Here is a 14775-nt window from a genome sequence, read left to right on the forward strand (position 1 = left end):
TGCCCAGCCCCTGGGGCGGTGCGCCAGCCCTCTGGGTCTGTTCCAAGTTGGAGCCTCTCACGTGAGGCCCAATGTGTCATTTCCAAACAGAAGGAATCTAGCTCCTTCGCAGCAGGGAGGAAGAGCAGGGTGTGGGGCTGGGTGGGTGGGTGGGTGGGCGCGTGGGCATGTGCAGGGGGCAGGGCGAGTGTGTGAGGGAAGCAGGCATGTGAATGCCGGGGAGTGTGTGTCGGGGCAGGGTGCACACAGGTTGGGGGCTCGAGTGTTGGGTGGGGGAAGGAGCCCCGGGAAACAGTGTGCCTTTGTGAGGGTGTGTGTGTGTGTGTGTGTGTGCCGCTGAGTCTGTGTGCAGTGGGTGTGGGTGTTTGTCTCCCTGTATCCGCCTTCTCTCCCGTTCTGGACTTTTAGCCTTCCTGGGCTCCTTTTCCCCGTGTCCTACGCCCTCCCTCTCGGGGCTCGAATGAGGTGCCCTAGTGGAGGAGGGGGGCACCCTCCAGGAGCCTAGTCCAACCCCAGACGCTGCCTGAGGCTTCCCTCCAGCTCCCCCTCCCTTCCTTTTCTCCCTTTCCTCCCTCCCTCTCTTTCCTCTCCTCCCTCCCCCCCCCCCAGGCTGGCGTGCCAGGGGGTGGGACATGCCAATCACTGGCTGTGCCTCTCCGGCTGCCAGCACAGGGCGCAGCTCCCCCCGGGAGCCAGGTGTTTGGGTCCCTGGAGACGCCGCCGGCCCCCGGGGAGGCAGTGGGGCTGAGGACCCTACAGACCCCTCTCCAGTCCCATGGTGAGTACATTTGGGAGGGTTTGGGAGGGGCTCCACTGAGGTGGGGGCGGGAAAAGCAGGGTCCTAGGAGCAAAGCCGGGGCTAGGAGGAAATGGGGATGAACCCCAGAGAGCGGAGGGGGCCAAGGAGGGGTCTAGAGGCCACGGGGGCCGTGTAGCATTGGACATTGGCGACTCCAAACACCCCGTCTCCTGGCTTTGAGCAGATACACCTGATGTTTTTCTGGGGTTCAGCTGGCAGAGGAGATGGAGACCCCCCCCCCTTAGGAAACTGGACCCGGAGCCCAGAGGGATTAGGCTACCATGTAGCGGGCAGAGGCCCCAGAATCCCAGGGACAGAGTGGAAAGGTCAGGGGACCAGAGGGCCGTCCTTGCCACCAGCATCCCGCGGGAGGTTGACCCCCACCCCTGACATTGGGGTGCCAAGTCCCAGAACCTCCTCCTCTTCTCCCTCAGGGAACCCTGAATCCCACCACCCCCATCCACCTTCAGGCCCCCCAAGATGGACTGAACCAGGTTGCTGGCCACACGGACAAGCTGGATGCCAAGGTGGGTGTTAGGCCAGAAGCTAGCAGGAGATCAGACCAAGAGCCCCAGGGCTCTCGGGGAACAGATGGGCACATGGAAGGCCATTCCAGCCAGGGAACGTGGCCCTGACGTGTGCAAGGGCCCAGAGGGCCCTCTCTGTGTCCACGGTATCTTGGGCTCCCGTAGGAGCAGGTCTCAGTCCCGTGTCCTGGTAATGCATGAATACTAATGGGCACCCATGCAGGCACCCATCCCAGGACCCCCAGACTCCACAATGTAGTGATGGGCTGGAGGCCACGAGCTCTGATTCTTGCAGACTCACCCCTGCGGAGGGGTGGTCAGCTCTCCCTGGGCCATTCAGACAAGTGCTGCTTAGGGGTTATCGGTGCTACTGAGAAGGGTTCACCTCCTGCCACAAAACATACCCACAGCTCCACCCAGGCTGACCCAACACCACCCTCCCCCTCCACCCAACTGGCCGGAAGGAGTCTGATTGTCTCCTACAGCCGGACAGTCTCCTGTCCTTGAGTAATCAGCTGCTCACTGAGCTGTCAGATAAGAGTTAGCTCTCTGCCCCCTGACCTCAGCCACTAGGCACACCGTGATCGCCGCTGCGATACAGCAGGCAGGGGAGGGGCTGGCGAGATCGGGCTGCAGAAGATGTGACTCTGGGGCCTGGAGATCTGAGAACCAGATCCCAAAGTGCAGAGAGGAGTCCAGAGTGTCAAGAAGGGTTTAGGCAGAGGTCACGTCAGCCCTAAAAAGGAGCCTCCCCATTGGAACAGACAGAGAGACTGAGGCTGAGAAAGGAGAAGGGACATGCTTATGGTCACAGAGAGGATATGTAGGGGTCCTCTTGGGCCGGGACCCCTTTTCCTTGCCCTCAGCGCAGCACTGCACTCCCACTCCCTGAGCAAGACAACGGGGTGGGGAAGCAGCAAGCTCTATGAGGCAGGAGCTTGGGCTCTGGAGGGGAGGGCGGGCGGGGAGAGGTGGGTGAATATCTCGCTGGGTTTCTGCTCTGCTGTGATGCCATGGTGATGCTTAGAAGGATGGGGGAGGGAGGGAGAGAGAAGAAAGGAAATGGGGAGGAGAACGCAAGGATTGAAGAGCAGGGGGCAAGTGATGAGGGGTGGAGCACTTCTGATGCTACCTTGGCAAAGTGACGTCGAGGGCCCAGCCTGCTGACTGTCTGGCTCTGGCCATGGTTTGGCTAAAGTCGGGCAACTGGTTAAAGTCCATCACCAATGAGTGTATTTGGCAGTGGTTCCAGGGCTGACGCTCCTCTTCCGGCTCAGCAGCGCATTTGTGAGCATTTAACTGATGGCTGCTGCCCTCCCCAGGACCATTTGGCACTCCAGTGACTGTTGAGCCTGAAAATGTGGTAAATTGTATTTGTTTACCCCTGATTCGCGAGGCCAGGCATCAGAAGTAGGAATCTGTGCACCTGTAACGGGTCGAGAGCTACCTTCAGAGAAAAGTTAACCCAGGGGGAGAGAGCCACCTCTGACAGGCTGGCTTCTCCAGCAGAAGGGACCGGTCAGGAGATCTAGCCAGAAGGAACCCTCTTCACAGCACATGTGAAATCCCAGAAGCCCAGCCCCACAGGCCCCACCTCGTGTCTCCTTCTCCCCAGTATTACCCGTTCTCTCCAGTCAGGGCTCTGCCAGCTTCCCGGCCCAGAATCACAAGATGGCTTCATGCCTCCCTCCTGAACCTCTTCCCTAGCACCCTCTCATTCTCCGTCTCCCCTTCTCTACCACGTGGCCAGTGGTAAGAGTCGGGAAGCCCAAGTGTTCAGGAATCCCTCTCCCCATCAATCGCTCCTGACCTCCCCTTTCCTCTCGCCAGCCAGATCCCCAGCCCCTGGGGATTGGTCCAAGGCTCTGGCGGTCAACAGTCTGGGCAGCTGTTCTAGAGGCTCTGACCTCATCCCTTAACTCTTTGAGCCCAGGCTGACTTTTTCCTCTCCCAACATTAACAGGCCCCAACCCACAGCTGTGCCTGTCCTGTCACCTCATGCTGCTTCCTCACAGCAGGTGCATCAGGGATCCCTTCGTCCATTTTACAGATGAGGGGCCCGTGCTCTGGAGCCTGACCGCTGTGGATTCATCCTCATGCCCCTGAGCCTGAAGTCAAACAGAAGGACCTTATATACGTATTCATGTATTTATTCCACAAATATTTGTTGAGCAACTCCGTGTGCCAAGCACTGGGATAAAGCAGCGAATGAGGCAGACACACCCGCTACCCTGCCTCTCTGAGAGCGATGGCTAGACCTCCCCCTTCCCATAGCGCTGTCATCATACATCACGCAGATGGACAACAGACACTGTCACACACACACACACACACACACACACACACACACACACACACAGGCTAGATTCTAAAGGAAGGACTGATTCCCTCACTGACTCAGACTGTGGCCAAGCCAGTCAAGGTGGGCGAGGAGGCTGTCGAGTTCACGATTCCCACAAGGGCAGTTTAGAGTAGGCAGGGGTCCAAGAGGTTAGTCTTGGAAGCAGACTGCCTGGGTCTATATCCTGGTTGCATCGTTGATGAGCTGTAAGGTCCTTACAGTCTCAGAGCCTTGGTTGCCCCTTCTGCAAATTGAGGATAATAAAACCTGCTTCACAAGGAGTCGTAACAGGTCAATTAAATCCTGAATATAATCTTTAGAGCCATGTCTGGTATATGGTAAGCAGTCAGCAAATATCAGTTGCTATGATAATATTAATAATATTATTAAAAGCTCCCAACAACCTTTATCAGGAGGCCACGGTCCTGAGAAAAAAGCACCTCCCTGCTTCCTTGCCCCCTTCCAGTGCCCCAGACATGACACCCTCAGAGGATGAGTCCCAACCCATCTCCACAAAGCTACAGACTCACCCCCACCATTTCCTATTCTCACTCAGCAATGCACACACCCTCGCACACAAACAGTCATCCTACAGATGACCAGGGTGGGAAGTGACTTCCCCAAGATCACACAGCAGGGATTGGAGGAGGCCTCCAGGAATGTTCTCTTGAGCAAATCACTGTCCAAGAGAGGTTTGGGGGCAGACCCTTGCTTCTGATTGTGGAGGAAAGGCGGAGTTATTGACGGCTCTGCGCTTGGGCCCAGGGGCTCAGAAGATCCAGGGAGTGGCAAGAATCGGGGTCTAGTTCCCCAGAACTGCTACCCTTCTCCTTCCCCCAGTTGTCCCAGATGGGAGGCCTTAGGCCCTCCAGTTGGTAAGTGGGGCGTAGAGGAGTCTACTAAGTGGAAAGAATTCAGGCCCTGGAGCCCACAGGTCAAGGGGCAGAATCCCAGCGCCACTGCTTCCTGTGCGACCATCAGCAAGTCACTTAGTCCCCTGAACCTCAGTGTCTTCATCTGTGAAATAGGGATAAGAACCCTCATCAGGGTGCCCTATGGATTAAAGGAAATGATATCATACATCAAGTGCCTGGCATGCAAGAGGTGATTAATTATGGTGGTCTATCAGTGTGGCTATTTTTTCTTAAGTTTTTTAAATTTATTTAAGCGCTCTCTACACCCAATATGGGGCCTGAACTCATGACCCAAAGATCAGGAGTCACAGGCTCCTGCAGCTGAGCCAGCCAGGTGCCCCATCAATGTGGCTATTAAAATGAGCAGGTGGGGGCGCCTGGGTGGCTTGGTCGGTTAAGCGTCCAACTTCGGCTCAGGTCATGATCTCACGGTCCGTGAGTTCGAGCCCCGCGTCGGGCTCTGTGCTGACAGCTCAGAGCCTGGACTGTTTCAGATTCTGTGTCTCCCTGTCTCTCTGCTCCTCCCCTGTTCATGCTCTGTCTCTCTCTGTCTCAAAAATAAGTAAACGTTAAAAAAAGCAGGTGGGAGGGACTTCCAGCCATGAAGGAGCGGGACTGCTAGCCAGCCTCCTCACTTCTAAGGATCATTTCTCATAGTTCCCCCATCGTGAAAGCGTTTTTAAAACTCATCAAAGCTATAGCTAGCTTTAACAAGAGCTTGTGAGGGTCAGAGGTTGCCATGTTTCAGCCACAAGTAAATGTGATTCCAGCCCCAACTGGGAGAACCTAAGTGAGCCTTCAGCCTCTACAGCCTCCACTCAAGGACATGGGTCCTTTCTGATCAGAGTCTTGAGATGTCGATTTCAGGACCCTGTAAAATCTCCCCACATGCCAGGCGGGTTCAGCTCCTCTACTGTGCAAATGAGCACTGTGAGGGACCCCTGGCTGGTGGAGCATGTGATTCTTGATTTCAGGCTTGTGAATTCAAGCCCTACGTTGGGCGTAGAGCTTACTTTAAACAATAAAAACTAGGGGCGCCTGGGTAACTCAGTCGGTTAAGCACCCAACTCTTGATCTCGGCTCGGGTCATGATCTTGCACTCCGTGAGTTCAAGCCCCACACTGGGCTAAGCGCTGATGGTGCACCTGCTGCTTGTGTCTCCATCTTTCTCTGCCCCTCCTCCGCTTGTGCGCTCTCTCTCAAAATAAGTAAGTAAACATAAATTTTTTAAATAAATAATAAATTTAAAAAGAAAGAAAGAGAAAAAACAAATGAGTAATCTGGGGCTGAGAGAGGGGCTATGCCTGGATCTGGAAGGCCAAAGGGCACAGCAAGAGGTGGCTGGGCTGTGGTTCAGAATGAGGAGTCAGGAGTAATAAGAGAGGCACTTTGGATGCTGTCAGCCCCATCAGCTGGCAAATGCAGGGTGGCCAGGGAAAGAAAGGTTAAATGATTGCTAGAGATCAGATGGCTAGAGAGAGACAGTTTTGAGGGAGGACACACAAAATAATTCACTAATCAAGGTAAATAATATTGTAATGTAACATTTTAAAAATTCAAATGGCAAAAAAAAAAAAAAAAAAAGCAACAAACTACAGCCCAGAGGCTGGCCATCTGTTTTTGTAAATAAAGTTTCATTGGAACCAAGGCCAGGATTAGGGTGAGTCATGGGTGATAGGATTGTTTTGTGTTAAGTGCAGGGTTAGATCCTGCCTTTGTTTAAAATTTGGCTCAGGGGCACCTAGGTGGTTCAGGTGGTTAAGGATATGATCTCCCTGTTTGCAAGTTTGAGCCCCACATTGGGCTCTGTGCACACAGCTCAGAGCCTCTCTCTCTCTCTCTCTCTCTCTCTCTGTCTCTGTCTCTCTCTGCCCCTCCCCAGCTCACTGTCTCTCTCTCTCTCAAATATAAATAAACAGTGGGATGCCTGGGTGGCTTAGCTGGTTAAGCATCTGACTTCAGTTCAGGTCATGATCTCGCAGTTCATGAGTTCGTGCCCCGCGTTGGGCTCTGTGCTGACAGCTCCGGGCCTGGAGCCTCCTTTGGATTCTGTGTCTCCCTCTCTCTCTGCCCCTCCCCCACTCGCACTCTGTGTGTCTCTCTCCCTCTCTCAAAAATAAACTTTAAAAAAAATTTTTAAATAAACATTAAAAAATAATAAAAAATAAAAATAAAATTTAAACAAAATAAAAATAAAATCAAATTTTGTTCATGATGGGTTTTTCCACCAATTTCCTTTTCTTTTTTTTAAATTTTCTTTTTACATTTATTTATTTTTGAGAGACAGAGCATAAGTAGGGGAGGGGCAGAGAAAGAAGAAGACACAGAATCTGAAACAGGCTCCAGGCTCTGAGCTGTCAGCACAGAGCGCAACGCGGGGCTAGCACCCACAAACTATGAGATCATGACCTGAACCGAAGTCAGATGCTTAACCGACTGAGCCACCCAGGCGCCCCAGGCCTTTAAATATTGTGTTAAAATATTGTTTTCTTGATCAATGAGTCTGGGGGCACCTCAAATTTTGCAACCAAGGCAAAATTGTCTCAGCTCCCCCCAGGGCTAGACCTGCTTGTGGTGTAGGACCAAATCCAACACAGTGGAGGGCTTGTCACAGTGTTGAAGGCTGCACCGTGCCCAGGCAGACGGGAGGCCCCTGCAGCTCTGAGGTACAGCCTCTGAGGCCAGCAAGCTCCTCTTGTCTGACTCAGCCTTTTCAGGTAGTGGCCCAGGGCACCAGTGGGGGCTACATAGCTGCCCCAAACCACCGGAGTTTGAGGGGTCGGGGAAGGGAGGCAGCGCTCAGGCTAGGAGCCAGGAGACTTTGGGCTACACAATGCCTTCTTTCCCCTTTTCTCTGGGCCTCAGTTGCTCCATTTGTGCAATGGGAACTAAATAGCACTGAGTTCAGATCAGAGGGACAGGAGTTGCGCAGGGCAACCTGCCAGGTGACATTCACCAGCGCCTTACCAGGGAAAGCCCCTGCGTGCACAGTCCTATCCCGGCCTCCAGCCCAGCACCTGACTTTGGGTACAGGAAAAAGGTGCAGCAGGACTCAGTAAGCAAGACAAATAATATTTTAGCATAGTACTTTTAAAATTCAGGAGCACCTGGGGGGCTCAGTCGTCTAAGCGTCCAACTTCCACTCAGGTCATGATCTCACAGTTTGTTGGTTCAAGCCCTATGTCAGGCTCTGTGCTAACAGCTCAGAGCCTGGAGCCTGCTTCAGATTCTGTGTCTCCCTTTTTTCTCTGCCCCTCCTCACTCGCGCTCTGTCTCTGTCTCTCTCCCTTTCTCAAAAATAAACATTAAAAAAATTTTTTTTTTAATTCAAGGGACACTTGGCTGTCTCAGTCGGTACAGTGTCCAACTCTTGATCCCAGGGTCATGAGTTCAAGCTTCACCTTGGGCGTAAAGCTTTCTTAAAAAAATAAAATAAAATAAAATAAAGCAAAATAAAATAAAATAAAATTCAAATTGGCAGGGCTCCTTGCCACCTCAGTCAGTAGAGCATACGACTCTTGATCTCAGGATTGTGAGTTTGAGCCCCATGTTGGATGTAGAGATAAATAAATAAATAAATACATACATACATAAAATTTAAAGAATAAAATTTTAATTAGCGGGGCCCCTGGGTGGCTCAGTCGGTTGAGCGTCCGACTTCAGCTCAGGTCATGATCTCACAGCTCGTGAGTTCGAGCCCCGCGTCGGCCTCTGTGCTGACAGCTCGGAGCCTGGAGCCCGATTCAAATTCTGTGTCTCCCTCTCTCTGCCCCTAACCCACTCGCATTCTCTGTCTCTCTCAAAAATAAACATTAAAAAAAAAAAAAATTGGGGGGCGCCTGGGTGGCGCAGTCGGTTAAGCGTCCGACTTCAGCCAGGTCACGATCTCGCGGTCCGGGAGTTCGAGCCCCGAGTCAGGCTCTGGGCTGATGGCTCGGAGCCTGGAGCCTGTTTCCGATTCTGTGTCTTCCTCTCTCTCTGCCCCTCCCCCGTTCATGCTCTGTCTCTCTCTGTCCCAAAAATAAATGAACGTTGAAAAAAAAAAAATTTAAAAAAAAAATTTTAATTGGCAAACTGTGACCTCCAGACCAGCCATCAGTTTTTATTTTTTTAATGTTTTCTTTATTTTTGAGAGAAAGAGAGACAGAATACAAGTGGGGGTGGGACCGAGAGAGAAGGAGACACAGAATCCGAAGCAGGCTCCAGGCTCTGAGCTGTCAGCAGAGATCCCGACACAGGGCTTGAACTCAAGAACCACGAGATCGTGGCCTGAGCTGAAGTCAGACACTCAACTGACACACCACCCAGGTGCCCCCAGTCATCAGTTTTTATAAATAATGTTTCATTGGAACAAGCTGCTTAGGCTCAAATCTTGGTTCCTGCCTGTGTGACCTTGTACCAGTTCTCTTGCTTTTCTCAGCCTCAATTTCTTCATCTGTGAAATGGAGAGAAGAGCAATCCCCAGGCCATAGGTTCCCTGTTAAGATTAAATGCAATAATGCACATGAGCACTTTGAGCAGGGACTGCCCCTCAGGGAGCACTAAACAGCAGTGGTCACTATCATTATCAGTTGCTGTTGTCGTAGTATTAGAATTTTTTTAAATTTTTTTCAGTTTATTTATTTATTTTGAGAGAGACGGAAAGGCAGGGAAGGGCAGCCAGAGAAAGAGAGAGAGAGAGAGAGAGAGAGAGAGAATCTTAGCAGGCTCTGTGCTGTCAGCGCATAACCTAACTCAGGGCTCGATCCCACGAACTGTGAGATCATGACTTGAGCCAAAACCAAGAGTTGGATGCTGACTGATGGAGCCATTAAGGCGCCCCTAGAATTTGTTTATTTATTTAAGTAATCTCTATGCCCAACGTGGGGCTCAAACTCATGACCCCGAGATCAAGAGCCACATGTTCTACTGACTGAGCCAGCCAGGCGCCCCAAGAGATGTTTAATCAAAGAAGCAGATGCTCGTGGGGGGGAGTCCTCATGGGTGCACATGCTAAGAGTCCACAGGCATCTAGCACCTACCGTGAGCTAGACCTATTCCATGCATTCTGCATCTGGGGACCCATTTAAGCCTCACTTAATTCCTCGCTTTGGTGGCTAGTCATTCCCATTGGCTGATGTCATTCCCGGTTTTCAGCTGAAAAAACCGAGGCCTCTAGCAATGATACCACTCGCAGGGATCACAGACCCAGTAAATGGTGTTACCTGGGTTCAAAGGCAGGCCATCGAGCTCCAGAGTCCAAGCCCTCCCACTGTGATGTTCCATGTCCCCCTGATGGGGACACTGCCCCCGACACACAAGCACGCACTGACAGCCAGTCCTTCTCGCTCATTCTGTCACATTCCAGACTGCCATCCTGAGAGTCCCTCTCACACACCGGTTTACCGTGACCAGTGGAGATGACCTCACTGTCACAGCCACCCCCCCCACCCAAGGCCACCTATCATGCATCAACCTCCTCACAGGCACAGCACACTAGTCTCTCTGTCACAGACCAGGTCCTGAGGAGCACCAGGGCTTGGTGGGCCCTTGCCCAACATCTCTCCCTTGGAATTTTTCTTTTCTTTGTTTTTTTGTTTTTTTTTTTTTTAATGTTTGTTTATTTTTGAGAGAGGGATGGAGCGCATGCGCAGGAGAGGGGTGGAGAAAGTGAGGGAGATGGGATCCGAAGCAGGCTCCGCGCTGACAGCAGAGAGGCCGATGCAGGGCGCGAACCCACAAACCAAGAGATGGTGACCTGAGCCGAAGTCAGACGCTTAACCAACTGACCCACCCAGGTACCCTGGGGTTTTTCCAATGATACGGTCCCTGAGGCCACAGCTGCAGGTGGGAGGAGACCCCAGCTCTTCGATGGTCAGATGGACACCTGAGCCCCAGAACAGGAAGGAACCAGCCAAAACATACAGCAGCAAGGCCACAGCTGAGCTGCGGGGGCCTCCTTCCCAGCCAGTAGGTTGCTGAGAAAGGGTTTTCCCTTTACCCACCTTTGGTGCCTGGGCTGGACTCCAGGCTCAAGAAAAATGTGGGGGATCTTCCCTTTGCCCTTGCCGTTCCCCACTCAGTTTGGACTCAGGAACAGAGCAGGGAAATAGAAGGGGCCTCCCACACCTCAGCTGGGGCCAGACCCCTGCCTACCTGGGAGCTGCGGCCCTCGTCCCCGCTGCCTGCTTTCACTCCAGGCTTTTTACCACCAGGCGAGCAGTCGGGCCCAGCACAACTTACCCGGCTGCCCTCATGGAGGATCTGATCCAGCCTCAACCGCTGCCTTCCTTCTCTCTCTCTCTCTCTCTCTCTCTCTCTGTCACACGCACACACACAGACACACACGCACGCACAGGAAAACCTGCAGACGCACTAACATACACCTCTTTCCCGTTATCTTCCTCCCTCGCCTTCCCATCTTATTCGATGGAAGAATCCCACTGACGCTCCACATGCTCAGAGTAAGAAAGAGAAGCAGGTCCCAATCAGACTCACCTCCTCTGTCACTGGGGGCCAGGTTTTGTAGCTGCTCAGAGCCAAGGTTGCCTCAGTGAAATGGGGATCATAAGAGACCTGCATCCCAGAGATGTACGACAGTTAAATTAGGTAATTCAATGAAGCACTTAGTGCTGTGTCTGGCTGGTAGTAACTCCCTGGTAAATGAGAGCTTTAATAAAATTGAGTGAAGTGCTTTGAAAATTTGGCAGTAGTGCATACAAAGCGAGTCTCCCAACTCCTGCCACATGAGTTAAGCAAGGCAAGAATTAGTAGCAATTTCCCGATGAGAAAATTGAGGCTCGGGGTCTGAAGGGGGACTCTGATCTCTGGATTCCAAGCCCCCTCCCCCCAGTGCCGCTGGCACATCCAGTCATGGCTGGGAAGGTGCGTTATAAATGACTGTGTGGGGCCACTGGTGGGAAAAGGGGAGGCTGCCTCGCCTAAAGATCTGAGGAGGCAGAGGCTGGGTTCCCGGCACCTTGCACCCCGAGCTGTCAGAGACGACCGGCAGCCCAACCGAAGGCCATGTCCTCTCTTTTCAGGTGATGACCTCCCCCTGAGGAAGCCCTGTAGTGTGACTAGAGAAAGGGGCTGCCCGCCCAGCCCCACCCGGCCACCATGAATACCTCGGCCCCACCCGCCGTCAGCCCCAACATCACGGTTCTGGCACCGGGAAAGGGTCCCTGGCAAGTGGCCTTCATTGGGATCACCACAGGCCTCCTGTCACTGGCCACAGTGACGGGCAACCTGCTGGTCCTCATCTCCTTCAAGGTCAACACTGAGCTCAAGACAGTCAACAACTACTTCCTGCTCAGCCTGGCCTGTGCCGACCTCATCATCGGTACCTTCTCCATGAACCTCTATACCACGTACCTGCTCATGGGCCACTGGGCTCTGGGCACACTGGCCTGCGACCTCTGGCTGGCCCTGGACTACGTGGCTAGCAATGCCTCCGTCATGAACCTGCTGCTCATCAGTTTCGACCGCTACTTCTCCGTGACCCGGCCCCTGAGCTATCGAGCCAAGCGCACGCCCCGCCGGGCGGCCCTGATGATCGGCCTGGCCTGGCTGGTTTCCTTCATCCTCTGGGCCCCAGCCATCCTCTTCTGGCAGTACCTGGTAGGGGAGCGGACGGTGCTGGCCGGGCAGTGCTACATCCAGTTCCTCTCCCAGCCCATCATCACCTTTGGCACAGCCATGGCCGCCTTCTACCTCCCCGTCACGGTCATGTGCACGCTCTACTGGCGCATCTACCGGGAGACGGAGAACCGGGCCCGGGAGCTGGCGGCCCTGCAGGGCTCCGAGACGCCCGGTAAGGGGGGCGGCAGCAGCAGCAGCTCAGAGCGGTCCCAGCGGGGGACTGAGGGCTCGCCAGAGACCCCCCCGGGGCGCTGCTGTCGCTGTTGCCGGGCCCCCAGGCTGCTGCAGGCCTACAGCTGGAAGGAAGAAGAGGAAGAGGACGAAGGCTCCATGGAGTCCCTCACGTCCTCGGAGGGTGAGGAGCCTGGCTCCGAGGTGGTGATCAAGATGCCCATGGTGGACCCCGAGGCGCAGGCCCCCGCCAAGCAGCCCCCCCGGAGCTCCCCCAATACGGTCAAGAGGCCCACCCGGAAGGGGCGTGAGCGAGCAGGCAAGGGCCAGAAGCCCCGCGGGAAGGAGCAGCTGGCCAAGAGGAAGACCTTCTCGTTGGTCAAGGAGAAGAAGGCGGCTCGGACCCTGAGTGCCATTCTGCTGGCCTTCATCCTCACCTGGACACCATACAACATCATGGTGCTGGTATCCACCTTCTGCAAGAACTGCGTTCCCGAGACGCTGTGGGAGCTGGGCTACTGGCTGTGCTATGTCAACAGCACCATCAACCCCATGTGCTACGCACTCTGCAACAAAGCCTTCCGGGACACCTTCCGCCTGCTGCTGCTCTGCCGCTGGGACAAGCGTCGCTGGCGCAAGATCCCCAAGCGCCCCGGTTCCGTGCACCGCACCCCCTCCCGCCAATGCTGATGGCCCCTCACCTGCACCCCGCCACCCCAGTCCCCGGGAGAGCCGGGTGGAAAGCGGGCAGGGGCTGCGACCTCAGACCCAGGGCCCTGCTCAGCCCTCGCCGGGCTTCGCAGGCCCCTAGGTCACCTTCCTGAACAGCCCAGAGAGACCCTGCCAACTTTCCAAACTTAGCTCTTTCCAGCCAGGGAATGAACCCGGGGAACTGGTTTTTCTGTTCCCTGCTGGGTGGGAATAGGCTCTTCACCAGGAAGAAGGCTGGGGGAGGAGGCTCCAGGCTTTGGATCCCTTGTTTGCCTTCAGGCAGGAAGTCTGTTAGGGAGCCAGTGGGGCGGGTCAGGAGAAAGAAGGTTTACATTTCAGTCATCTCTGGCCCCGGGGGGCTGGCCCAGATTGTGGGAGACGGCACCCCCTGGGGCGATGGCAAGCTTGCCTCTCAGGGAGCAGGGATCCCCCTCCCCTCCCCAGGCACAGCCCACTCTGCCGGGGCCCTAGGCACACTCTCCGGGATTGTCCAGCCTCCCTGAAAATGTCCCCAGAGTGTCCCTATGTGGGTCACCCCAAGGCAAATGTCTAAGCATCAGCAGGACAATGACACCAGAAGAGACCAGATGGGCTAGTCACACACCAAGTCCCAAGGCAGCCGCAGGACCAGGCATCGGGAGTCCTGATTGTCCCACTATGTAGTTTCCCTGGGAGTGAGGGGCAGGGGTCCCTGCTGTCCAGCCCCACACCTATGCCCTCAGTCCCTCCCTCCCTGGCTCACAGCCACCACCTGGATGGATCTGCTCCGTGCAGCTCTAGCCAGGCCTCCCGCATGCTGCCTGCCTCCGGCCTGCCCCGCACAGGCCTGGCCCGGCCCACGGGTCCTCTCCTGTGAGCTCCCAGTCCAACCATGCATGGCCTCCCAGCCGCCCTTATCTCCAGGCCCAGCCTGACCCCAAATGTTCTTTCCTTCCATCCTCAGCAAGTGCTGAGTCTGTGAATAAAGCCACGTGACTAGTGGGCGCAATGGGGCCTACTTCCCTGTGTGGATCCAGGGCCTGGTCTTAGACCAGGGCAGAATGGGACAGGGAGGGCCCAAGGATCATGGAGTGTGGGCCACTGTCCTGAGGGTGGCCCCAGGAGGGGGCAGCACTGAGTGGCTGGATCTACTGAAACCTGTGGGTGGGCCCCAGCACCCCGGGGTCCCCGGCTCAGGTGAGTAGGGCTGTAATGGGCAGGCCTGGATACCGGAAGTAGGGAGGCCAGGTGAAATAAACTGCCCTTGCCCATAGCCCAGCATATTTTTTATCAGCTTTGCCATATGTGGCTGCTCCGGGGGCCCTGTTACACCCAGGGAGAGCGGAACTGCTCCAGAGCCCCATTTATAGATGGGGAGACCAAGGCCCAGTGACCCAGGAGGACTATTCAGGGTTACCCTACCAAGCAACACTCAGGCTTCCAGGCAATTCACAGCCTCCTGACCCCTGGACTATGGAGATGGGGCGCCAGGCCAAAGCACTCCATAAAGGTGACCCTCAGGCCAGGTTCTAAGGCATTTCATTGATTAGGGGAGCCCTCAAGCCTAAAACAAAGGAAGCGCAGAGAGGTTAGTCCCACAGCATAGAGTAGTGGTTCTCAAAGTCTGGTTACCACTGGGGGTCCTCAAGACCACCCTTCGGTTCGAGGATTCACTAGAAAGATACCCAGAACTCAGCAAAGCTGTTACACTCA

The 14775-nt window shown here is 54.6% G+C and overlaps 1 protein-coding gene across 3 annotated transcripts; it reads left to right on the forward strand.

Moving 5' to 3' along the window:
• The first annotated feature begins 264 nt into the window (after positions 1-264).
• Positions 265-14061, forward strand: CHRM1 (cholinergic receptor muscarinic 1). Of its 3 annotated transcripts, none has more exons than XM_047876689.1 (3): positions 265-778; positions 1234-1326; positions 11604-14061. In XM_047876689.1, exon 3 carries the CDS (start codon positions 11680-11682, stop codon positions 13060-13062), a length of 1383 nt encoding a protein of 460 aa, XP_047732645.1. In that variant the 5' UTR covers positions 265-778; positions 1234-1326; positions 11604-11679; the 3' UTR covers positions 13063-14061. The 3 variants fall into 3 exon arrangements, with proteins under 3 accessions (XP_047732645.1, XP_047732646.1, XP_047732647.1); XM_047876690.1 differs by having other exon boundaries at positions 1270-1326; XM_047876691.1 differs by lacking the exons at positions 265-778; positions 1234-1326 and adding an exon at positions 10314-10358.
• The last annotated feature ends 714 nt before the right edge of the window (positions 14062-14775 follow it).

The sequence above is a fragment of the Prionailurus viverrinus genome, chromosome D1 (genome assembly GCF_022837055.1).
Source record: "Prionailurus viverrinus isolate Anna chromosome D1, UM_Priviv_1.0, whole genome shotgun sequence".
NCBI lineage: Eukaryota > Metazoa > Chordata > Mammalia > Carnivora > Felidae > Prionailurus > Prionailurus viverrinus.

Bases quoted from the DNA above. Each gene is read 5' to 3' on its own strand.
- CHRM1 (XM_047876689.1), top strand. From the start codon at position 11,680: ATGAATACCTCGGCCCCACCCGCCGTCAGCCCCAACATCACGGTTCTG.